At 49.6% G+C, this 24,641-nt stretch overlaps 2 protein-coding genes across 3 annotated transcripts in view; one reads left to right on the forward strand and one right to left on the reverse strand.

The window, feature by feature from the left end:
- Window positions 1–1,850: 1,850 nt before the first annotated feature.
- LRRC75B (leucine rich repeat containing 75B) lies at window positions 1,851–24,200 on the reverse strand. Its single transcript, XM_037371225.1, has 4 exons — window positions 23,544–24,200; window positions 18,674–18,802; window positions 15,335–15,447; window positions 1,851–3,738 (listed from the first exon to the last, which is right to left on the reverse strand). The coding sequence occupies exons 1-4, from the start codon at window positions 24,153–24,155 to the stop codon at window positions 3,216–3,218; spliced, it is 1,377 nt and encodes a 458-aa protein (XP_037227122.1). The 5' UTR covers window positions 24,156–24,200; the 3' UTR covers window positions 1,851–3,215.
- Window positions 4,372–24,641, forward strand: part of GGT1 (gamma-glutamyltransferase 1) — a 63,891-nt gene continuing 43,621 nt past the window's right edge. For both annotated transcript variants that reach the window (XM_037371025.1, XM_037371111.1), the window contains exons 1-3: window positions 4,372–4,479; window positions 4,886–4,990; window positions 21,350–21,414. The gene's annotated coding sequence lies outside the window, so the exon portion shown is untranslated. The remainder of the gene's footprint in view (window positions 4,480–4,885; window positions 4,991–21,349; window positions 21,415–24,641) is intronic.

Genomic DNA, 24,641 nt, shown 5'->3' on the forward strand with positions numbered 1-24,641 from the left:
GGGTGCTGGAAAGCTGCTGGGTGAGAAAGGACCCAGGGATGGTGGTCAACAGCCTGCTAAACATGAGGCAGCAGCATCCTGGCTTGTATCGGAAACAATGAGGCCAGCAGGACAAGGGGAGTGATTGTTCCCCTGTATTTGGCACTGGCAAGGCCTGACTTCGAGTCCTGGGTTCAGTTTTGGGCCCCTCACTGCAAGAGGCACATAGAGGTCCTGGAGTGTGTCCAGAGATGGGCACCAAACCTGGTGAAGGATCTGGAGAACAAGTCTTATGAGGAGCAGCTGAGGGAACTGGGGTTGTTCAGCCTGGAGAAAAGGAGACTCAGGGGAGATGTTATTGCTCTCTACAGCTGCCTGAAAGGTGTTGGTCTCTTCTCCAAAGTAACAAGCGACACAACAAGAAGAAATGGCCCCAAGTTGTGCCAGGGGAGGCTTAGATTGAATATTACGAAAAATTTCTTCATGGCGAGGGTTCTTAAGGACTGGAACAGGCTGCCCAGGGAAGTAGTTGAGTCGTCATCCCTGGAGGTATTTAAAAAGACGTTTAGATATGGTGCTTCGGGACATGGTGTAGTGGTAGACTTGGCAATGCTGGGTTAATGGTTGGACTTGATCTCAAAGGTGTTTTCCAACATAAATGATTCTATGATTCTTACAAGATACCACACTGAGAAGGGAAAATGGGTAGTGAGAAGAGAGGTAGGCGGTGACCTCTTGAAGCAGTATGGCCGTTACCTCAGTAATAGGGATGGCTGCTTGAGCAGCTCTGGTTTGCCTTTTGCAAACAACCTCATGTTCCTCAAATACATTCTTTGCTATAGAAATTACTCCGCTTCTCCAGATTCACCAGCATGTATCCGGGTTTCAGCTGGGATAATTTTCTTCTTAATAGCTGGTGCAGTGCTGTGTTTTGGATTGTGAGAACAATGTTGATAACACTGATGTTTTTAGTAGCTGTGTGCAAAGCTTTTGCTTTACCTATTAAACTATCTCAACCCATGAGTTTTCTCACTTTTCCGATTCTCTCCCCCATCCCACTGTGGAGGGAGTGAGCAAGCAGCTGCATGGTGCTTGGTTGTGGGCTGGGGTTAAACCATGACAAAGGGCTAAAAAGTGGGTTTGGGTCACAACTGTGCAGGGGAGCACATGCTCCCTTACCACCTTGGGTTGTGTTGGCATCTTGGCTACATTTGCATGCCCTGTTCCCCATCCTCCTGGTCAGACATCATATTCTGGCTGTCTTGGGGCCTTTTCCACCTCCGCTGGGATAGGGCAGCTAGCACCTGGCCCTAGCTATATTTGTTCCTTTGCTCTTTTGGTCAGCAGGACAGGACTTTACAACACTACATTTACAAGTTAAACAACATGAGTTATGAGGTCCTGCTCCAGCGTGCAAACAGGGCTGGGTCCAGCATTTACAGTGTCAGGCTGTAATACTCAGCACAGTATCTCTAGACCCAGCTTACTTCCTCAGGGGACTGGATTTATTTGCAGCTTTTGGCAGTTGATCACGGACACCAATACCTTCCAGTGCCCTTACACTCTTGGTCCGAAGGGGATAAATCACTTTAAAAATATCATCCATTTGCTCCTTGCAATGTCTTGTAAAATCAGCAAGAAGCACGAAAATCTATTTAATGTGGATTTGTGTGGCTTAGTATATGTGAGTTGCTTATATGTGTTGAGACTCCCAGAGAGAATCAGCAGAGGAAGGTAAAGTTACCACTATCAATTTAGGGGGACCAGGATTTATATGTTTTTTTTTAATATGTCTGACTTGTTTAACTCTGTCAAAAAATCTCTGCTCTCAAAATTCCTGTGGGGACAGATAATTGAGAGTACTTATCAGCTAAAGTCTGATCAGTTTATTTGTATCAGCACCTTGCAACACAAAGGGTGGCAGCCTACCACAAAGGAACAGCCATGTCTCACTTTCCTTAGACAAAGGAACCACTCTCACCAATGTGTATGGTACCTGCTGATCTTCTCCCACACTGCTCGGACACTGCATGAGGACTCCTGGCCCATATTCTTGCAGTGTCTGGGCTGCTGGCTCGACTTGTGAACAATCCAGGTACTCAGACTCTGTAGTGCTTCATGCTCATGTCCAAGAGAACTGTTTATTATGTTTACATAGAGCATGAGCAATGTGGAAAACACTAGAAATATTGCACCAGTGGTTTGGTTTTTGGACAGCGTTGGAAATGGTGATGCAGCTGCTCACATCATGTCTGTATGACGAGGTGTGCAATATGCCATGAGGAGCCAAAGCTTTGCGCTTTCATTTGGGAAGTGCCCACCTCTGACACGTTCACTGCTTGCTCCTCTAGTGCCACAGTTATGCACTTAGCTGTCTGCTTTTCTTCGATTTCACTTGGAACTTGTAATTTTAGTACAAAAGCACAGTTTTTGAAACCAATCCTGCTAATCCACAAGACTGTTCCCCCTCCCTCTCCTCCCCCCTTCTCCCATCCCATCCCAACTCATCCCATCCCCCATGCTCCCACCAACACATACCTCCTTCCCCTCCCTCTCACCCCGGTCACACAGCAAATATCCTGATGCTGCAGTTCCAAGCCATGTGTCCGCCCCAGCCTATGCGATCCAATGGTCTCTGACCAAGTCCCTTTGTTCAGACGTTAATACAAAACACACAATAGGAAAAAAACAAAACAAAAGGAGCCAGACACAAGAGGGAGACACACTGCCGGGCTCCAGCTCTGGCCTCTGAGCCCTTCAGCTAAGCTCCACAGCAGCTAGGCTCTTGGGGTGCCTCCTTTCACACTCAAGGCTGCAGGTCCCAAGGTTTCCAAGGTGCATAGGAAAAGGAAGAAAGGAAGTAAACTACAAGCCTGTTTCTGTTTTAGGTTCCCCCCCATCCCTTTCCCTCAACCCAATGGCTGCTGGAGGATATTCTTGACTCCGACAGGTCTTTTCCCGTCTTCCAGTGAGACCCTGCCTGGGCACCAGGTTCACTGTAAGTCACTGGTTCCTCTATGGAACGTGGGCGATGGGTTTGGCAGTGAGGGGAGGGAATGGAGCATGTTGTGGGGGGATGACAGGCTTTTGTCTCACAGCAAGTTGCGGGGAGATGTCAGGGAAGGTGAGAGAAAAGAGCCAAAGGAAGCCGGTAAAGCTGGCCCTCTGCTTGATGTTTGTATTCAAGATTTCTCCTTGGGGTGGCTTCAGTGTGCCAGTGCTGGCCTGTTGTCCAGTCACCTCTTGCAGCCCTGCTGAGAAAAAGCACGTGGTGGGGTGCTTCCTGCTGCTTCATCCTCTGGCTGGCTGCCCTCGTGCCCACTGGAGATCTCTGAGTCGCAGTCAAGTGCCTCATAGATGGTAGGCAGTGTGGTCTGCTGGCTGAGGCGCTTGCGCAGGCCCACAAGCAGTGGCTGTGGCATGGAGGAGACATCCACATTGTTGCCGAGGTCAACCCAGGCCAGGCAAGGAAACTTGTTCATGTCCTTCATGGTGTCAGTCAGCTCCTTCATGGTTGCCCGTGTCAGTCGGTTGCCATTGAGGGAAAGGTGAGTGAGCTTGGGTAGTGCCCAGAGGAAGGGCAGCAGCAGGCGCACCATGTCATCATTCAGCTCGGTGAAGCTCAGGTCCACAGAGGTGAGGTGGTCCCCGTTGTTCTGCAGGTAGTAGGCCATGCGGTGGACATCCCGCATGGTCAGGGGGATCCCTGACAAATCCATGGAGTCCTGGCTCACCTTCTTCTGCAGACTGGTCTTCAGGCTAATGATGTAAAGGTGGGGAGAGAGAGATATCATTATGGGGACGTCATCCATGTCTCACCCAAGTGACAAAGCACTTGGGACAGGGGCGAAAATCATTAAGAACATGGGCTAGAATGTTAAGCAAAGGGTTAATGGAGCTCACTGGGGAAACAAGCACAAGGTTTGCACCATGCCCCACAGTAGACTGTGTCCTGGGGTTTTCCTGTATATTCTCAGCACTTACACATAAACTTTGCCAGAACTGGCTAAACATAGGATGCTAAAGTGTCTTCCACTAGCGCATTTCAAAGGGTTTGTCTGTACATGCATGTACAGAGGCTCATGTATAGAAAGCAAAAATAACCAAGGCAAGCAAATTTTCCAAGTGCACTGGTTTGTGCTCTGTGTGTGTGCCACCTCTCCAGGTGAATGACAAGGTCTGCTGCAAACAGACTGTGCTGCAGAGGAGAGCAGTGTCAAAAGGCTGAGAAGTGGGTATTTTATCAGGAAAACAATCTATAGGCAAACTGCACTCCATGAATGGATTTACTGCATGTCTCTTTAAAAGCCTTCCCAAGCAGCACTTAGTCAGTAAGCAGCATCAGTGACCGCCTGTGTGGTCTCTATGGTCAGCAGATCATCTGGGATCTGTTGCAGCTGTGAGGAGGCAGGGAGGGCTTAAGGGTGCTAAAAGAAATCTAGAGAGATGGTTTCAGCCATTTTTCTTTGCTGTCTGCCTGGCAAGTGGAGTGAGGATGAGGTAGGCAACCTGTACAGCAGGCAAAGCTGTGCTATGGGGTTGTTGGGTATGCAAACGGAGCGGGGTGTGGAGTTTTATGATGGACTGTGGGTTTGTGAGAGTGCTGTGAGCAGTGGGAGCTGTGGGGCTAAAGGAGCTGTTGGGAATATGTTGCAAGATTGAGTAGAAATGTGTGTTGGTGTAACACAGGAGAACCTAATCTTTTAGTGTAAATTATCAGCCTTGCTGTCCTTTCAGACACATCTAGCTTTACGGATATGGGAGCCCTAGCAGGACCCCCACTAGTGTCATTAATCATGTGCTCAGTGGGTCTATAAGTGCCTTGTTGAGCTTGGGAGGAGCAGGGTGGGTTAAGAATTAACCACCAATTTGAAGGTCCCCACTCTTCCTATCTGGCTCTCTGTAGTGTCCTGCACACCTGTGGCACAGCCAGTCCCTGAAAGCAATGGGTACATGGGGACATGCAATTTCCTCGGAGGAGGCTGCAGCACCGCAGGAGCTCCCATGGCAGGTGAGAATGTCCCTACGAGCCTTAGTGTTGCCAGGCCCTTCTGTAGCTGTGGGGAGGATGTGACGCTGCTTCCATAGCTTTGCTTTACATACGCAGTTCATGGCATCCTGGAAATTTCAGTTAATAATAATCCCCTATGAGATAACATAAGTGAATAAACGTGCGTCATGAACACACTCAACACTGGCAAACTTGTAGCTGTGATTCCTTGCAGGAATGTGAAGTGGAAAGACCTTGTGGCCTGTCCTGTCAATTCTCAAGCCCATAAATCCCTGCTCTGGGTTTAGCAGCACTTTGTTCAGGCTGCTTCTGTGTGTCCTTGTGCTTCCAATGGGAATTCACTGTGGAAGGCTGAAGCTGTATCTGCAAGCATACCTTTGAGCTAATGAGCTCTTATGATAGAGAGGTAATAACAGTACAGAATAACTTATTCTCAGACCTAAAGGTTTAGAAGAGCCTTCTGTATTACTTACTAAATGTTTACACTTTACATGACCCAGACTACTCCGCAGGATCACAGGAGGGGCAAGGGAAGCAGTGTTTGTGCTGTCAAGCAGCAGAGACTAATGTACTGGTGGATTATAATTGGTCTGAAAGCATACAAGTGAGTTCTCCAAAGGGCCTTCACTTCAAGATGGTACTTGATATCTCTCCAATATCAGGGCCCCAGAGACAGGATTGTGAAGAATTAATCAACCACATTGCTTGTAGCAGCAGTGCAGTTCTCATAGCTGCTGCAACAGCAGTAGTTGTTGTGAACTGTGCATGCTGCAGTCTGGATGGCAGAGGGTTACTCTCCCTTTTCCTGCTAATACAAGGGGTGCTTGGTATCAGCCCAGGCTGCGTGGAAGCTGTATTTCTTCAGCTCTCCTGGAAAAACAATGTGTGCACTTTTTTGTTATAGTTTGTCACCCACTGGCAGTGGTGTAGAAAATTTACCACAAAAGAGGATGCAACTTGTATAAAATCTATCAGGGACTGGCCTCAAATCTGGAAGAGTCTGATGTCTCCCCTGGCACAATGTTATCACTTTAGCTGTGCTGGATGTTTTATCTGGGTGTTTGGTACAGGGTACTCGTTGTTCTAGCAAAATCAAGCATCAAACGCACAGTGGAGGTGTGCATTCATATTGGTCAGATTAAGCAGGGAGAAATGAATCTTGAGTGTAAACCTGACTGCATAGGGGAAATAGTCCCCTATATTCCATAGGGGCTGGCATAAGAGATGATGCAGAAGCCTTCTCTGGTGTGTTGTTAGTTTAGAGCAAGACTTTGTTGGGGGTGTGGGGGGATACAGGATAAACAAGCATAGAAGCAAGCTTGTAATCACTTCAGTGCCTGTTCTTTGCAAATGCTGCCTGTGGCTCCTGGTAATTCTCTTTCCCAGTGTTGTCAGCCCATGGTGCATCCTGAGGAGGGGGAGCACAGAAAGGAGACCTAAATGTAGGGACACCCCCTGCCCCAAGCCTTGTTTGAGTCTGTGCAAAGCCTCCTCTGACTTCCCTGTTGTAAAGCTACAAGGAACAAGCCTTGGTGCTCCCAGTTTGGTATGGGAATGGGAACCAGGCTGGAGTGGGGACCACTGGAGGGCACGTCTGAGCCGGCACCGCTCCCTCTGCCGGGCCTCAGCATTCAGGTGCCGTTTTTACTGCTGGGTGTGCAATAGCAGCTTTCTTAACAGGGGACGAGTCTGAGTGGCTCTTCGGGTCCCCTTTTGAGTGACTTGGCTCTGAGCGCAAACAGTGATAAGTGAGGGGAAATGTCAGAAGGACGAAAGCAGTGTGCTTGTCTGCCCGTTAAGCCTCCCCTCCTGTTGACTGTTATGCAGGGACTGCAGTAATAAGTCATGGATCGGCTCTGACCAGAGCAGGTATCTTCTGCTGCTCTCCCCAGCAACAAGCCAATACCCCAAGGAGGCTTTAATCAGGCAGACAAATTATCTTCCCATAATTGATTCTCCAGACTGGACTGCTCCTGGCTGAATGTGCTTAAAACCTCCTGCCTCCTGTCCTGTGCCAGAGCCCTCCCTCCCTCCTTTGCTGGCTTGTTTTTCTTTCCTTTCCTGTGTTTTTGCTGCTTCCTTTTGCCCTCATTGCTATACCTGCCAGGGTGACTCTAGGCTTCCTGTCTTGGAACTGTGGGCTCCTCCTGTGTTTAAGTTGTTCTCTTGCCTATAAAAATGCCTTTTGTAGGGATGTGTCTGTAGAAGCCTCGCCCTGGCGGACGTAGCACCTCATGCTGCAGCCAGCCCCCCAGCTCTCTGGTAAGTGCTGAAGCATGAGATCTGATGCCCCACGCATGCTGTGAACCCTGGCAGCTCTTCTCCTTGCCTCCTTGGTGCTTCTGTGCAGCTCCAAGAGGTGCAGCTAAATACCATCTCTAGGGCAGGGCACAGAACAGCTGCCTACTCCTCCTCTATTGCTTTAGAGGTAAATATATCTGCTGTCAGGAAAAGGACACAGAGATGTGGGTAGATGCTTTACTTTGAATTATCTGACACTTGGTATTTTTCTGGAGCTCTGCTAAGCTCTATTTCTCTTGGCAGGGGGGGGCGGGGGGGCACAATGCACAGGACAGCAGGCTCTCAGACACTTGTGCAGCAGCTGAGAAAATGCCAGGTTTATTTCCAGGGAAATGGGTCATCTATTATCCCCTAATTTCTGCAAGTAAAATAGGCTTAAAGATTGCTTCAGATGCAGAAGCTTTTTTTGTTTTCTTTGTGTGAGACAAAATAGCTACTTAGCGACATGGCTCTTGATGCCCATGGGACTTGTGGGCAGAAGACTGCAAAGCACCGGAGGCTGGATTAATCTAATGCTACTGCAACTGGTGCTGTGTGCAGATTTATAATTGTGAGGATTTGCATCTAATGAGGATCTGAACCCTGGATGCAGGGAAGCAGACTGTATTTGTATTATCTGCAGCAAGCTTAGAGAGGAAACAACCCCCCCACTCCTTCATATACTGGAGAAATGGCTGCAAGTGAAATTCTGTGAAACTTTGAGCAAGAAGCAAGGGCAATCAGCAACCAGCCCCCTACTTGCCGGCCTGGAGCTAGATGCAGCATCTAGTGAGGAACAGTACCCACCCTCCCTCCTGTTTATAAGGGATCAGCACCCTGCTTGCAACCCTTGTTCAGATCTGCTGAGGGATGAGACCTCTTCTAGGTACATCTCCTTGTTTCTCTCATGTGAAACAAATTTTTCCTTGCATAGTTCCCAACTCCCTCCTTGGGGTCTGGCCTTTCTCCCACAGACATGCAGGCAGCCTTCCTTCCACACTCACTGCCAGTTATCCCTTCCCTAGGTGCCAACTCTACTCTTCAGCAGGCATTAGCCAACGGTCCCAAGGCTGCACCATGAGCCTGGCCATGTGATCCACCCAGGATCAGTTCAGGCATCACAGGGGTCTGAGGGACCTGCAGACGTCAGAAGAAAGCTGTCAGTCAGAAATGTGGACTGAGAAAGGGATGAACGCATCTTGTGCCTCCCTTGGCTTTTTTTCTGGGATAAAAATAATCTTCTCCCCATGTAAGGCTCAGTCACTGTTCCTGCCTCCTGGGAACTCAGCTAACATAAGCAAATTCAGAGCTGTCATGAGATGAAACAGTTAGGAGACCTGAAATTAATTGCTAGTTTGTCTCCAGGAGCTGTCCCAAGGGACCTAACCCTTAGGTCCTCTTCCAAGTCCTTCTTTTTGAGTCCATGAAGCTGAGGACTCAGCACATTTATTTTATTAGCACTGAATCCATTCAATTTCTTGCTCGCCAGCTAAATTCTTTGGTGGCTGCAGAGAAAGGGTGTAATGGCTCCTGACTTTTGCTGTGGTGGGACTTGCAGTAGCCACAGTGGTGCTTGGCCTCATGTTAGCTTTATGGGGTTTGGAGGAGCTTGTTCAGCCCAAGAATGTTCGGGTTCCTGGAGTCTCATTTCCTTGTCTCCTTGCTATCGAGGCTGGGAGGAGACAGTATGAGTCGGGTAGGGTTTCAATAATGAGGGATGACCACTACTTTTTGCCTGTCTCTCTGGGGAATTACATGCTTTCTACCCCTCCTCCTTTTATTGTTATATTTAATTTGCCTCCAAATGTAAAATATTCCTGATGCCAGAGACTCCTGTCACTGTGCATCTCCTCCATTAACAGGCACTGCCAGTAGTGGCTAATTAGCTAAGAGTCAGGTATCTATTGGCTGCTCTTCCTTGCACAGAACCTAGTGACAGGCATGTCTGGATGGCTTCTCTGCTTTAAGCAGTGATTTAGGGGATTGACTCTGGGCTTTTTAATCACCTGCTTAGCGTAATGTGCTTGCTTTGCTTCCCTGTGGCACAGCGTGCTGCCACGGAGGGCTGGCTTTAGCTGCCTCTAGTGAGACAGGAAAAAGGAAAGAGAAGCCTCATAAGCACTGACGAGACTAACCCAGCCCAAGGTGTTCTGAGGCTGGGCCCAGCACCTCTGAAGACGGAGGCAGTGCACAAACAGGCCACTCCCATGAGGAGTCCCTCAGTCACATCTCCATCCTTGAGCCCCAGTTCTTTTGATCAACTGTGGGGAGATCTCTCACTGTGGAGAGAAGGGAGTGCAAAGATAGCCTTTCTCCTACCACCTTCCCTCTGCAGCTGGGGTGGGGCATGGATATCGGTAGGCGCTGATGCAGCCGAGTGCCTCTCCTCCTGGCTCTGCTGTCATCTTTACTCTGTCCTTGAAGGTGTGTTCAAGTGAGCTGTGAACCGTTGGCCTTCCTCCTGATGCCACTTGATCCGTGATCTCTGGTTGTTTCCCCTCATTATTTAGGTCTGTCCTAGCAAAGCAGGGAATAATGCTACCTCCTCACTGTAAATGTCATGTATCAGCCTATGTCCTTGTCAGACCTTCAACTATGTAAGAGTCATGAAGGCAAAAATGTCTCTGCTGATTCCTTTTAACTACCATCTGCCACCCAACCTCCATTATTTCACTTACTGTCTGTCTATCAAAGTGTCCTGCTTCTCCTGCCTGCCAGTCTTGGACTTCTTATCTGTGACAGGGCAGGGTCAAGCTGCGGGATGAGTCTTTCTACCACCTCCAACAGTCTTTGCAGATGTACCTTCCTCTTTATGCTGCTGGGAACCCTGATCATTGGCAGTGTTTGGGACTCCCCTGCACTATAAGACGAGGGGACAGTTCCTGCCTCTCTCTACAACTTATTGACCATCTCATGTCTGTCCAGCTGACATCTCTGTGAGCAGCAGCTTCTTGAAAGCATTGTGAGGCGCAGTTTCTGTACACCCATATGATTATTGTCATGTGTCTTCAGTTAACTGACTGGTATTCTCTAACTTGGCTTCCTGTCTCTAAAGCAGGAATGATGGTGCCTATTTACCGTGTTGCATAAGGGTGACATGAAGCTGTCGTTAATATTCACCTCATGCCATGTGAAGGCAAGATCTAATCTGCCAGAGCTGTCATCTGCAGCCCTGAGTGATGTTTTTAAAAAAAGAAAAAAAGATCCAAAGCCCTTCAGAGCTTTTTCCTTGCAATCTTCTAGACACAAGTGCTTTCATTGCATTTTAAAAGCGCATCTAATACCACAACATCCGAGCAACGCATATCAATCAATAACTGAGAAATGGAGCAGTGAGCCCAGAAGTTATACTCTGTCCTCCACCCAGTTTTGAATTAGCCAAGATGAAATTCACTCAGATGAGCAAAGTAAAACTATGGTGAGACTTGTGAAAAGGAAAGCCCAGATGCATGCAGTTCGGGAGTTATTAATTCCACACACACCTGCCTTTGCTCTTCCAGAACCAGCCACTCTGAGAAATCTGAGTTTTCTTCTGTGCCAGGAACACCCTGATTGTAAAGATCACCCTGAGTTTACTGCCTTGGTGTTTTGTGGATTCAGGTTTGATGCTTTGTGCTTGAGGAAGGAAGTAGTTACACTGAAGTAGCCAGCTCTGGGGATGATGCAAGTGGAAGATATGTAAGGTTCCCTGACATGACTTTGCTAAGACAGGTCAGTTGTAATCCACAGCTTCTTGACTGCAGTACTAGGCTGCAATCCAGCTCTCCAGACAAAGGCTGTCTTTACCTGATACCCTTTTCCCTCTCCACTCTGAATTGCAGTCCAGTGTGTCTTGCCCTCAAAAAGTAATACACTCTCTGGGTTTGTCCCTGTTCTGGAGGCACACGGAGGCACTTACACTAGCACATGTAATTTTCCTTAATTAAGCATGGCAGGAGGCCTCAAAACTTCTGAAGACAAGAATTAATAATATCCAGAAATTCTGCACCTGTCAAAATTCCACAGAAGTGGTGTTGATAACTTAAAAAGCCTACGTCTGTGTAGACGAACATTTCTTAATCCATTACGCTTTACACTATAAATGTCAATTTAATGAGAAAGCAAAGCTGGAGTTATGCAACACTCTAGGATGTATTCTGCTCATTATGTGTGAGTGATCTATACAGCTGTAAAATGGTGCTAAAACTGAATTCCCATTAGGATATAACAGACTGAAAATTGTGCAGTAAAGTCACAGAATCATTTAAGTTGGAAAAGACCTTTGAGATCATCAAGTCCAACCATTAACCCAGGACTGACAAGGCCACCACTAAACCATGTCCCTAAGCGCCACATCTACATGTCTTTTTAAATACCTCCAGGGATGACCACTCAACCACTTCCCTGGGCAGCCTGTTCCAGTCCTTAAGAACCCTTGCCATGAAGAAATTTTTCGTAATATTCAATCTAAGCCTCCCCTGGCACAACTTGGGGCCATTTCTTCTTGTTGTGTCGCTTGTTACTTTGGAGAAGAGACCAACACCTTTCAGGCAGCTGTAGAGAGCAATAACATCTCCCCTGAGTCTCCTTTTCTCCAGGCTGAACAACCCCAGTTCCCTCAGCTGCTCCTCATAAGACTTGTTCTCCAGATCCTTCACCAGGTTTGGTGCCCATCTCTGGACATGCTCCAGCACCTCAATGGCTTTCTTGCAGTGCGGGGCCCAACACTGAACACTGTGTTTGAGGTGTGGTTTCACCAGTGCCGAGTACAGGGAGACAATCACTCCCCTTATCCTGCTGGCCACACTATTTCTGATACAAGCCAGGATGCTGTTGACACCCCTTCACCGGAAACCTTATCCTCCAGCTTTTGAGGTTTTAATTTTAAAATCCCCAGAGTAAATCCCCCAAGAGCTCAGCTTCCCTGTTTGATAAGGCAGCCAATGCAGGCAGGGTCAGCTGCAAGTGGGGTGCCGGCTGTTGACTGGAAACTGCGGATGTGAGATAGGATTTTGCAGGGAAGGAGAGTGGAACCCCTTGCTTTCAGTGTGGCCAACCTGTCCGAGTATCACATGGGCAGCAGAAATAGTGTATTTGGGGGACTACACAGCTGGGACACTGCTAACCATTGTACAAGGGAGACAGTCACTGTCAAGCACCCGCAGGCATGGATATAGAGGGCAAACTGCCTCCCAGCATCACCTTTGACAGTTTAGTCAAGCAGAGAAACCAGACACAGCCCAGGCTGCATCTCTCCTACTCGTTTCAGCTGCTGTTGCATTGAGTCCACTGAGCTGCAATAAGTGTTCTCCTTCGATGTTTCTGTATGAACTCCACTTCTGACCTGTTTGTCAAAGGAGGAGCACTTGAAGAAATGTATCTTATCCTTTCTGCTTTATCATGGATGGCTCAGGCTTGTACTTGCTGGATGTTTCAGGTCCCACTGAGAGTAGATGGGGATGTAACTACAGTTAGTTCATTTCTGACCTGCTGGTTTGTTGTTTGGTGGTGGGGAGAAACACTTGATGTGACATCCGGCTTCAGTATTGCAGGTCCTTTCCATCTCCCATACCACATCTCCATAACAGCACAAATGTAATTAAAACCTGGCAGATGTTTTAAGCTCTCTGTATGGCTGGGCTTGTTAATTATCTCCTGGACCCATCTAACATGCTGCCAGAAAGCGGAAATTGCGTTTGAGAAAAGAACAAGGGGGTCCTGCATCAGCTTTGTGAAAGCCAAAAGCCAAAGCCCAGGAGACCACAAAAGCAAAAGGAGAATTCAGTTCCTGAATGTGGTCTCCATGCACCGATTCCTCCCTGCTGTCCCAAATCCCCACTAGATTTTAGAAGTGCCTTCAAAGTATTGCTGCTGCACCTGTACCTTTTAGAGGACCTTGACAGCAAGAAGGATACAAGCTAAGAGCACAGGTTCAGAGGCAGAGATTACAGTAAAATACTCCCACTAGCAGAGAGAGGGAAGTGGAGAATTCCTATCTGATAAAAACAGCCTGGCTGGACAAAATTAGGCCCTGGTATCTTCAAAAGAAGGAGCTATTTCTTGCCTTTCTGCTCCTGACAACATCCACTTTCTTGCAGCAGCCTCAGATGCCAACTCTGCAGGCATCTTTTGCCGCAAACTATAAACCAGTTCCTCTCCAGTCTTAAAAGAGGAAGCTCTGCTGTTTAATATTTAATCAAAATTATTTTGTGCCTTATGTAACACCTTGCAGCTGCGCCTGGCTGCCAGGCAGGGTCACCCATTTTAGACCTGTATTTCCCTCCATCACACATTGCCTTGCTGCCTTGTCCCTGCTTGTGCTCACAGATGCTCTGTATCTGGCCAGCACTTTGGGCCTGACCCCTCTGTGTGGGATTTGGGCTCACAGGGCCCAGAGCTCTTAGTCTGGCCACAGACCCCTCTCTGCGTTGTTAGTAAGTGATGAGTTTGCAGCAGGCAGTCCTCTGTTCTCCCCAGGCTGTGAAATCAGAGGGAATACCTCCAGTTTGACTCTCCAGCCTGGAGTCCCAACTAGAGGTTTGCTCTGCCTGCAAACAGGAGTATGGAGGCAGCGGGTTGAGTTAGGAGCAGCAGGGAGGGATTTTTCACTTGGAAAACCAGAATGAGGCTAAGTTTCAGCAAAAAGAAGCTTGGAAAGGAATGGAGACAGCTACCCTCTATCAAGTTCTGCCTGTCTCTAGCACTTCTTATCTTTAAGCTTTTCTGTCTTGGGAGGGGGTGGGGATGAGGTCAGACCTGCTGTGTTTCCTGCATCTCCAGCACTCTGCAGGATCCCATAGGGAAAATGTCAGCTGTGTGGGTCTGGAAAAGGACTCGCTCAGCTGTGGTCCCTTGGTCTTGTTCTGTGCTGTGGTTCCCACCTGCAAACCAGCACAAACAGTCCTGCCCTGTGGGGTGCTGGAGATGATGGCGTTGAAACTCACAGAGCTTTTGGATTCAGTGATAAAGTGGGGCTATAGGTATGAGAGGCAGATGGCCTGGAAGTTATGGCATTAGGGATTTTATTCCTTAAGATGCACTGGGGATCTGCCTCTGAGTCAGAATGAAAGGTACAATGGAAATGTCAATTCCCATGGGGGATTTTTAAGTTGCTGGCACACGCATCAAAGACTGAAAGTCTCAGAAAAGCCTGAGGCTATTCCCAGAGTGCTGCCAATTTTGCATTTCTTTTTAGCCAGTCCTGCATTTATTCCTGTGAAGCTAATGGGGCTGACAAGAGCTTTTTTCTTAGTCACTTCTCTGTCTTCTTCAGCAGTGGTGATCTGTGCCACAGGAACAGACTTTGCTCGAAGAAATGAGGAAAGAAGGGGTGGATTTAAAAGAAGTAGGGATTGCTCTTTATCTGGTTAGAAAAAACAGCAAGTGTCAAGGAGAGAACAAGTGTGGGTGTCTGAATATGTTTGTAGTAGTGGAAAGCAACTGCCATCCAGTAGCTGTCAGTGGCCAATATACTTTGAGCTGGGTTCCCTGTGCGTGAGGCTCTGCACCATCTCAGGTCCCTCTCCTGGTCCTAGCAAAGAAGTAGGAGTAAGGACGGTCACCTCTTTGCTAGTCACTTCAAAGTGGTTACTGCTGAATGGGGTGATTAGCTTGTGGTTGTGCCTCGCTGGCATGGAAGTTTTACTGGGATAACAAGGACAAAGTGGGATGCAGAGCTGAGGGCCCGCTCAGCTCAGCAGATGGGTGTGCATATCTGCAAGACTGCCTGCTTTGGCCGTGCTCCTAAGGCCAGACACCCTGCAAGCCCTGTCGGGAGGGTTGTCTGCCCTGTGCAATCAGTGGGATTGATTTCAATGCACCTGGGAGAGGCTGAGGAACTGTAAGACTATATACAAAGGAGTCAATAGCAAACCAGACCAAGGAGAGGGGTGTTGGTACTGACCCTGTGCCATTTGGCTGCAGTTTTCTAAGAGACTGAGCAGCGGCTGCCATGCAGGTTTTCAGTCCTGCCCTTCTCTGAGAAGAGCAGTAGTGGCAGACTGAAATGGTGCTTGGCTGCAGCGCAGTTTCTCCCAGTAGATCCCCCTCTGTGCCCATCCACACCATCCCTGTCAGGCTGCTTACCACACTTGGGACTTCCTCCGGGGCATGCCGTGCCGGTGCCATTTGGAGTGGGGGGTTAAGTGGTAAATCAGCTGCCTGCAGATCCTGTCGGAGGATTTCCAGGGGTCGTATTCCTGAAAGAAGAGGGACAGCTTAGACTCTGCCTGCATCACAGCAGAACAGGAAGCAAGGTGGAGGACAGAGGAAGACCAGAAAGGAACAGAGGTGGTAGTGGAGCAGGGGCGTGTGTATAAGGGAGGAGATGAAGAGGAAGAGAAGATGAAAGAGGAATGGTGGGAAGGCCTGAGATGCCTCTGCCACATGCCATCTCCTTTTAGGGTGGAGGAACAGTAGGAGTTCTGCACTGCCAGAAAGGACCCCAGCTCAGCCAGCATGTTTCTGCCCAGAGTGGGGCTACAATCTCACACCCTACCCAGGAGGAAGTGGAGCTCAGAAGAGGGGGTTATTTTCTAGAGCTGTGGGAGGGGCTCTAGAGCAGTCTGACTCTAGGCCAGGCAACACCCAGGAAGGCAGAGGTGGCTGGCAATGTGAGAAGGGCTCTGTGCAAGGACCCCCTATGCCCTTTTATTCAAAAGATCTCCACTTTCAACAAAGCCCAGTGTAGGGACAGCATGGGTGTCTCAGCTCCTCACTGCTGTATCCTTAGCAGCACCTGTCGCCAGCTGTGCAGGCAAGCTGCCAACTCATTGTGTTACAGGACTATGCTAAATTTCTGTCAGTTACCTTGTTGCCGTGCTTCCCAAACTCTTAACTGCATACTGTCTTTTCTTTGGACTGACTACCTGTTACCCTGATGTGGAAAGTTCAGCAGTCAGCACGTTTGCCCCATCCCCAAGGTGCTTCTTGCTTGGAGAGATGTGCCCCAGCACATCCCTCCTGCAGCAGCACCTCCTGCTTCTCCTGCAGCAGAACCCTGATGCTGCTCCCTCCCATGCTCCAGCTGGGAGATGCTGGGACAGGGAACCAGCGAGTTTCCCATACTCCATCTTACTTCCTTGCAGTCCATTCTGCTTCTGGAAGTTTGAGTTTGGGAGCTTCTCAATGCCAGTAGTTCCCTCCAGCCCCTGCAATAACTCACCAGGAAAAGATGGCACCAGGATGGTTGCTGCCTTCATGGGTTTATTTTTGCATGTGTTCTTTATCACCATGACTTTGAACAGCACCCCTCTTCTCTGGTGAAGCAGAATGGCAGCTGCTGAAGGCTGGGATTTCTGCCCCCTCTATATTTTCCAAATGCTGAGACACCTGCATTCCCATTCTTCAGCCCTCCAGCTGTGGTGCAACATGTGCATTTAGGGATTTGATAGGTAAACACATAGTAAAGCTGTCAGGGAATATGCTAATTTATTCTTTATTGCAAGCAGTTAAAGTGCTGTACTGTGGCCCAACAGCTGCACTGTGACTTTCCTAAGCAGTCACTGAGTCAGCTGAACTCCCCAGGGATGCGCTGCCAGCATCGGCTGTTCTGCTGTGCCAAATGGAGGGGGATCCCAGCCTCAGTGCTCAGCCGAGCACCCCCTGATCCCTGGCCCAGCTCACCTAGGAACCCTACAGGGACTGGCCTGTGCCCCTGGGTTAGGTGCCTTGTTCTAGACTACTGCTGCGGTGGCAAGGCTGCAACTGGCACCCTGCAGTCACCTACAACAGCAAATGGTTCCAAGTGGGTGCACGTGCACACCAGGCTTCAGCACAGAAGCTGGCACGATGCTCTGTGAGCATTTGTTGGCTCACAACTGAGAATTGCCCTCCTGTTCTTTCCCGTGTCCTCACTGATTTAATTTCCACTGACATACTGGGAATTGCACTCAGCCTGCTTGCCTTTACGCAGTTACACCCACCAGATGCTCAGCCAGGGTCAGAGAGGGAATGTGGTCTGCAGGTGTTTGTGCTGGGAGGAGTGCTGGTGCTGTAGGGTACTGAGTGCCTCCAGCTCCTTCATTACATTCCTGTTGGCTTTGAGGGGCGGCTCAGGTGCTCAACATCTTTCTTGGGAAAGGGGAAAATCTTATCGATATAATCGTTCACATGTCAGTGCAGATAAGCATGTGCATCTATAAGACATGAAAACAGAGGAGGTGGGGTATATGCAGGTATATGAAAATTGTAGTGTGTTATCTGCTAGGCACCAGGGTACTGGAGTAGTGTAATGTCCCCTCGTGCTGCCTCCCCTGGAGGGCACTGCACAGCGTGAGGCTGGAGATGGTCTGGTAGAACAGCTGGAGAGGTCAACTGAAGTATGGTTAAGAGGTACTACTGCTGCAACCCACCCTCTTCCTTTTTAGATACTTATAAAATTTGCACAAAAATTGTGCTTGAAAAGATTTTTTCAGGCTGCCTTTCAGCCCAATGATAATGATTAAACTTTGGCTAAATGTAGTTTGTCTATTGAGACCTGACTGGTTAATTGTTATCAGAGAGCCTCAGGAGATGGCAGAACAAGGTTAGAAATGCCTCCAGTCTACACCAGGCATTCAGTGTGTTCCCTAGAGTGCTGCTGTTTGCTCTGAGCTGTGTGTACTTAATATCTCTCTCTGAATAAAGAAATTCACTCTATTGCTCTCCTTATAAAGCAGACATGACACTTGCCAAGCCCGATGAGCAAATGGATGTATTGCAAATCCAAGTGTTTGTGGTAACAAAGGGCAACAGAAGGAGATGCTGGTGTTGCAGTGGGGCTGTGGTATCTGTGATGTTTGTGTGCGCTCAGCCCTGCCTTTTTTTGTCTCTGCTTCCTTCATTCTCTGAAGGAAAGCGCTGGAGCAGTGCAGTGATACTGTGCATGTTAATACATTTGTTTCTTCAACCCTGAGTTGCTATAGATTCCTACAGCACCAGGAGATCTGGGAGGTTATACAGGGGATGTAATGTTGCGTTAGGGTAGTTAGATGTGGCAAAGGGCTGGGGAAGAGAGAGGTTCTTCTTCTCCTACAGAGGCAAGAGCCTGGGCAGAGGTGCAGAGATCTCTGTCCCCCTCTGCAGCCCCATAAGCCACCATAAACTAGCTGCTTTGAACCTCTGGGGCATACCAGGGAATGTGGCACCACCAACCACCCCATATATTTTTATCTGGCCTGTACCCCATCATCAAGTTTACTGTCGGCATAAAAAGTAAATTCCTGATTTATGTGCATATAATTGCCCCCTCTTTCAGTTTCATTCATGTTCTGAGGTAGTTTTAACTGATTTCTACAGAAATATGCACAACAATCTATGTGCTACCACTCCAAGGGCATACGCTGGCTGGTTCTGAAGGGCTGTAGAGCACCAGCCCACCCCATTAGGGCTCTCTTTGCATTAGTGCTGTGGCAAAGTATTCATTGAGCTGAGGGAAGGGTTCACCTTTTTGGGACACTGCAGATCTCTAGCAAGGCTCATCAGCAAGTCGTGAGAGATGGGATCCACCAAGTTGAGAAAAGTTGCGTTTTTGTATAGCACTTCATTGAGGAATGTTCCTTCCAGTCCCAGGTCCTACAAGAAAAACAGTCAGTCAGATACACGGGCTTCCTTGGAGCTATACCCATGAGGTGTTTTGAAACCAGAAAGTAAATCTGATGAGGTGCCAGCTGGTTGCTCAATACAGGAAACCATCTAACAATGGTGAAGCAGCTGTTCTGACCCAGCATCATTGTGATGGGGGATGTCAGCAGCCAGAGCACTGAATGAGATGTAGTGTTGAGCTTACTCAGCTTAGGGACTGACCTTGTTTCCACCTACCACAGGAAGGTGAGAGCGGCATCATTTCCAGGCTCGCTGGAGCCCAGAGAAAATTAGCTCCAGAGAAACTCATGGTTTTGTCAGCCTCTATGTGTGAATCTGCTGAAGAAGTCAAGCAGGAAGGCTGGCTCTAAACCTGCTTCTCCCGCCTCAGCTTTTCTGGAAGAAACAAACTTTTCTCAGGTATTTAGGTACTGCCATATGCTCTGGTGGTGGCTGGCTGAGCAAATGTCTGGCCCACCAGTATGACTTTAGCTGTGCTTTGAATTTCTCAGTAAGTGTTAAGCACTGGCAGTACTGTCTTTTGCGTGTAATGGTAAATTTATAGGTAGCTCTACACAACAGTCATGGGAAGTCTTCTTCCCGTCTTCCATAGTGTGACTCAGAGAACATATGTGGTCCATGCAACTTACCTGCGTGGACCAGGGTATGGAGCACTTTTGGACATGCTGGAAGAAATCTCATCGTCCTTGGGAACAAAAAGTCTCCCCAGGAGTCAGATGGGTGATGCTGCAAAGATCTAAGCTGTTTCTTGCTAAGAGGAAAGCTAAGATCTAATATATGACAAAGTTGTCATTGCAATCAGAAGATACCACGGAGCTGTGAAAAAAAATAAGCATCTGGGAAAAAGAGATCACATACATGAAAATACCCTGAGGGCAGAAAAAAATACCCCAGGAGTAGAAATGTAGAACAAAAAAGCTCCCTAATGGGGATAGTGCTGGGTTTGATTCAGTTGACAAGGAGGGCTCAGTTGAGGGAGGAAACAAGTCCTATGCCCATTCTGTATGCTGCTGCCAGGAGAAATGAATAAGCAAATGGGTGCCCCATATGTTCGCGCTGCTCCAGTGAATGTGTGCTTCAGGCACCACCCAGTGAAAGAGAGCTCAAAAATAAAGGGGGGTGGGGGGAAGCTGGGTGTATGCAGCCATGCTGACAGAGGTGTGGGGTCTTAACCCTGAGCAGCAGTCAAAGCCAGCGCTGTATCCACTCTCTCCTGCTCTGGATATCCTTGGATTGAGCAGAGAGCACAGTAACAAAGAGACCCTGGCTACAGATCTGGTGGAGAAAGGGAGAACAAATCAAATGCTTTACAGCCCCATCGCTGTGTGTACACAGATGATACCCATAAGCAATCAAGGAACCCAAGCAGTGGATCAGTCCTGAAGGACAGACAGACACAGCTGGATGTGGGCCAGAAGCGTACCAAGGCATCACGCCAATGTCTCCCTTAACCATAAGGCTTCAGGGAAACGGAGCCTCCTACGCCAAGTGTAATATGCACAGATGAAGTGAGCTACCGAGAGGATGGCATGGCTGGGCATGCAGCAGTGGATGTCAAAGCAGTAATTAAACTCCCCCAATTGGAGCTATACCATTAAGATGAATCTGCATTCCCATTATAATCCTGCCTGCAAGGGTTTTATAAATAATATAGCTGTAAATACTCACTTCATGTTGATAGCCCATAAATTCTTAGCCCAGGGGCATTTTCTGGTTAATCTTACTTATTTCCCTCCCTCTTTCTCTCTCTCTCTCATTTCTTGGAAAATTGTGTACCACCTAAAGGGTGGCTGCAGACAGCAGAATATGCTAAGTCTTGCCAGTTCAGTTGGCTTAGTGCTGTTATTTGAAAAATTACACTTGGCCATTGTCTCGGCACAGGGAAATCAGATTGTACCAGACTTTCTGCTGGTGCAAGTCTAGTATCTCCCCTGGCTTCAGCTGTGCGATGCCCACTTAGACCAGCAGGAAAGCTGATCTGTCTCTTGCAGGTGGGACTGGTAAGATGATGAGCAATGAGCTGTCCAAGTGTTTCTGTACAAAGCAAGCGTACGTGAGTGTACACCCGTGGTTTGGTTTTTCTCTGTGCAATCTTCTAGTATGCTGGGATCTTAAATCTCTGTTGGTGGATCTGCTTCTGCCTGGCTTGTTTGCTTTCCTTTATTACACCCTCTAAGCATCCAAGGAGCAGTCCACAGCTCTTCGGAGTCTGCAGATGGCAGGTCAAAAAATACTGGCAGATACAATTACATCCTGCAGGGTACATCTGCAGGGCTGGACAAGGTCTGTGTCTGCTGGGAGCAGCAGGCTGCCTTGCAGCACAAGGCATGCACCTGCAGCCCGTGTCCTCTGGTCTGGCTGAGTGTGTCTGCTCACTTGAGGCAGCTGCAATTCCAGTCCCACCACTGCTCTGCCTTCCCTGCGGTATTTGCACCCTGGCCAAGGCACAGTGATGAGGTATGGTGTTAAATATCCTCACTGTGCACTAGAGTGAGCAAGGTATCTCTCTTTTTACAGGTAACAAACTGACCCTCACCTGGGACACATTAATCCGTGACTCCTGAGAGCGTGTTACTGCAAAGGTAAGCCAGTCTGTGTAAGGAAGGATGTGCTGAGGACCAAGCTAAGAGCTGGATTTAGCTGAGGAGTGAGGGAAATTTGTAAATAAGAAAAAAGGCTGATCATAGTACTCTTTGAAGCGGGCATTGGACATGTGAGGAGGACCAGTTTTGATTACATGCATGACCCCAGGACTGGCCAACAGTTGTGTTTAGTTGTTGAAGGGTGTGGTACGCATTAGTGGTGTAGACCTCTGTCTCTGAAATCTTGGAGCACACAATGAACTGGAGGGTTTAGGGTGGTGTTGGATGGGTTCCTGGCTTACTTGGCGAAGGAAGGCTGTTGTGACGACAGGATGCACGCCCCAGTGCTGTTTTGAGCACATGAACTGTTTCAACATGGACAGGCAGAGATGGGGAACTGCACAGGCAGTGGACAAAACGTGAGTGTTCAGGACATGGTAGTTCTCAGCGCAGATGTGGGGAAGCTGGGTGTTTGATCCTGAAAGGAGCTGGCATACTGCATTGAAAGGAGGGCTTAGAAGCGGCCCTCCATTCCAGATGGCTCCGTGACTTAGCATCCAAACCCTGGCTATTCACAGATGGACCTTCTGGAGACCTCCAAAGTCTGTGGAGGATTTCAGTGCTTCAGTCTCAAGGAGAGAGGTGCTGAGCACTATAGAAAACAGCATTCTGTATTTCTGGCCTCTGGCATACCCTACAAAAGTCTGTTCGTGTTATACTGCCACATTCCTGAAGTGAGTGGTTGCTTCTTTTTCTTCACAAGCTTCTTATAATAGTGCCTTTCCAATACTGCCTTTGAAATCTTACTCAAGCCTTGTCTGCCATACCAGTGCATGTATACAGGCTTTCTGATGAGGGTTAATCTGTCTACATGCATGGCAAAAAGAGCATTTGTGGTGCTGGTAACAATCCTCACATGAACACCAAGGCAGCGGACAGAAAAAGCAGATATGTAATTTTTGGTCCTGTAAATTCTTACTCATGAGTATGCAATTTGCTGGTAGCCCGGGGTACTGACCACCACTGTTGCAAGTGCTGTAAACCCAGGACATTCAGAGCAGAGCCAGGGCTGTTGGTACACCTCCCTGCCGCTGGTACTATGGCTGTACAGGCATCCCAGCGAGCCAGTCCCTGCTCCAACACACTCACACCCAAAGGTTAGTTACCACTATGGCGAGAAATCCAGTATGTTCCCAAGATGAGGTAGGTCATTACCTAATGAAGCAACAAGATAAGTTTTGTGTCTGAATCAGAGGGAGGATTTGTCCCCCATGCTACTGATGGCAGAGTTGCCTGCAGTCTGGGGGAGCCGAGTTTGCCTGGAAAGTGATGGTAGCACTGAGTGATGGAGGAGATGGCTCTGTTCCAGCAGCAGGGCTCTGCCCTCAGCATCAGTTTGGCACCATGCTGTCTGCACACTGGCTTTTCTGTTCCTGAATGGTGGCAGACAGAAACAAGCTCCCACTTATGCACTGACCCCTTTACCTCTCCTCTCAGCCTAGACTGTCCCAGAGGTCCTTTCCAAAACCATTTTGGGTTCTCCCAAAGACAGATCTTGGCCAGTCCGGCTGGGTGGGCATAATGGGATGTGGTAGCAGTGGGATGCAGTGGCTTTTCTCTGAGGGGGTATCGATCCTCAGCACAGCCAGGGGCTGGCATGGAGGGGTGTGGATGGCTTGGACATCCCTCTTCCAGCGTGCAGCACAGCCCTCCTCCCAGCCCCTCTTTCCCTGCCTCCAGGCCGTCGGCCAGGTGCCCCTGCCAGGCAGGCAGTCGGGGAGGTGGCAGGCTGCTCCCGCAGTCGGGGAGGTGGCAGGCTGCTCCCGCAGCCGCTCCCGCCTGCCGCGGCGGTCCCGCACCTCCGGGGCACGGAGCGGCGGGAGCTGCACAAAGAGCCCGGCCCGCCGCGCCAAGGGGGGCTGCATACCCGTACCACAGGGGAGGGGGGCTTGCGAAGCCCGGCTCCCTGCCGCACCCCGCCGGGGCGGGGGGCCCTGCAGACCCCGGCCGGCACCGCCCGCGCCAGCCGCGCACAGCCCTTTGTTGCCGTCCCTGCCCGCCCCTCCGGTCCTGCCCGCGCTGCCCCGGAGGTGGCGGCCCCGGGGCCCGCTCCGCCCGCAGCATTTTACCTTCCTCAGCAGCCTGAGGATGTGCACGGCGTGCTCCCGCTTGTGCTCCCGGATGGTGGCCTGGATCTCCCGCAGCCACCCCACCCGCCGCACGTAGGGCGCCGGCGAGGCTTTCCGCAGCACCCCGGGCAGCTTCTGCGGGTGGAGGAGCAGGGAGGAGAGGTGGAAGTCGCCCCGGCCGCCCTCCAACCTGCCGGCGCAGGGCTCCTCGGTGCTCTCCTCTTCCAGGCTGCTCTGCCGGCTCAGCCGGGAGCCCATGGCCGCGATGCCGCCGCGCCGCTCTCCGGACCGGGCGGGCACCGGGCTCTGGGCCGGGGGAGGCGCCGGGAGAGGCGGAGGGACCGTGCCGCCCCGCCCGGTCGGCTCCGCCCCGGCTCCCCGTGCTCCCCGGCTGGTGGTTCCCGGCGCTCCCGGAGGAGCAGAGCCCCAGCGGTATTTTTTTTTGCCCGGCTCCCTGCCCCAGCACCCACCTCCCCAGCGGCTGGGCAGCTCCCGCTGCCTCTTCTCCCGGAGGCGCCTCCTCCCCCCGGGTTCCTGCTGCTGGGAGATGCTGGGTGGAGAAGACAAAGGAAGAAGCGCATGCTGCCGGGACCGCTCCTTGTATCCAGGCATTTCGAGGAGCTCTTCTTCCTGGGCAAACTCTTTGAACACTGCAAAAGGTTGTCAACGTTAATAGTGGTTCAAAACACGCCATCTGGCTGGGACTGTTTCTGTGGGCTGTTTTCTATCAGTCTGCTGTTGGACCCAGAGGAGGTGTTTTTACAAATCCAGAAAGTGGCAGGAATTTTGCCCACCACCCGTCGTCTGCAACTGATAGTACGATGCTGGCACCGTTCCTTACCTGCTGTGGGTAGAAGTGTTTTCCTTGTGTGCATTCCTCCCTCCTCCAGCAGTGCACAGCAAGTTTAGCACATGCTTTTCCTCAGACAAAATCGCTGCCATCTGACAAGATGATAAAAATCAAAGCCTGGATCCCATCTCCAACAACTGAGATTTTGCAGGCAGCTGAGTCATGCTCCCAGTACAACCAGTGGCTCAGCCTGACCCTCCACTTTCTGGAGCTGGAGCCATGGTCTCACTTCTGTTCAAGACTGTCAC

Source organism: Falco rusticolus, chromosome 1, assembly GCF_015220075.1.
Source record: "Falco rusticolus isolate bFalRus1 chromosome 1, bFalRus1.pri, whole genome shotgun sequence".
Lineage (NCBI taxonomy): Eukaryota > Metazoa > Chordata > Aves > Falconiformes > Falconidae > Falco > Falco rusticolus.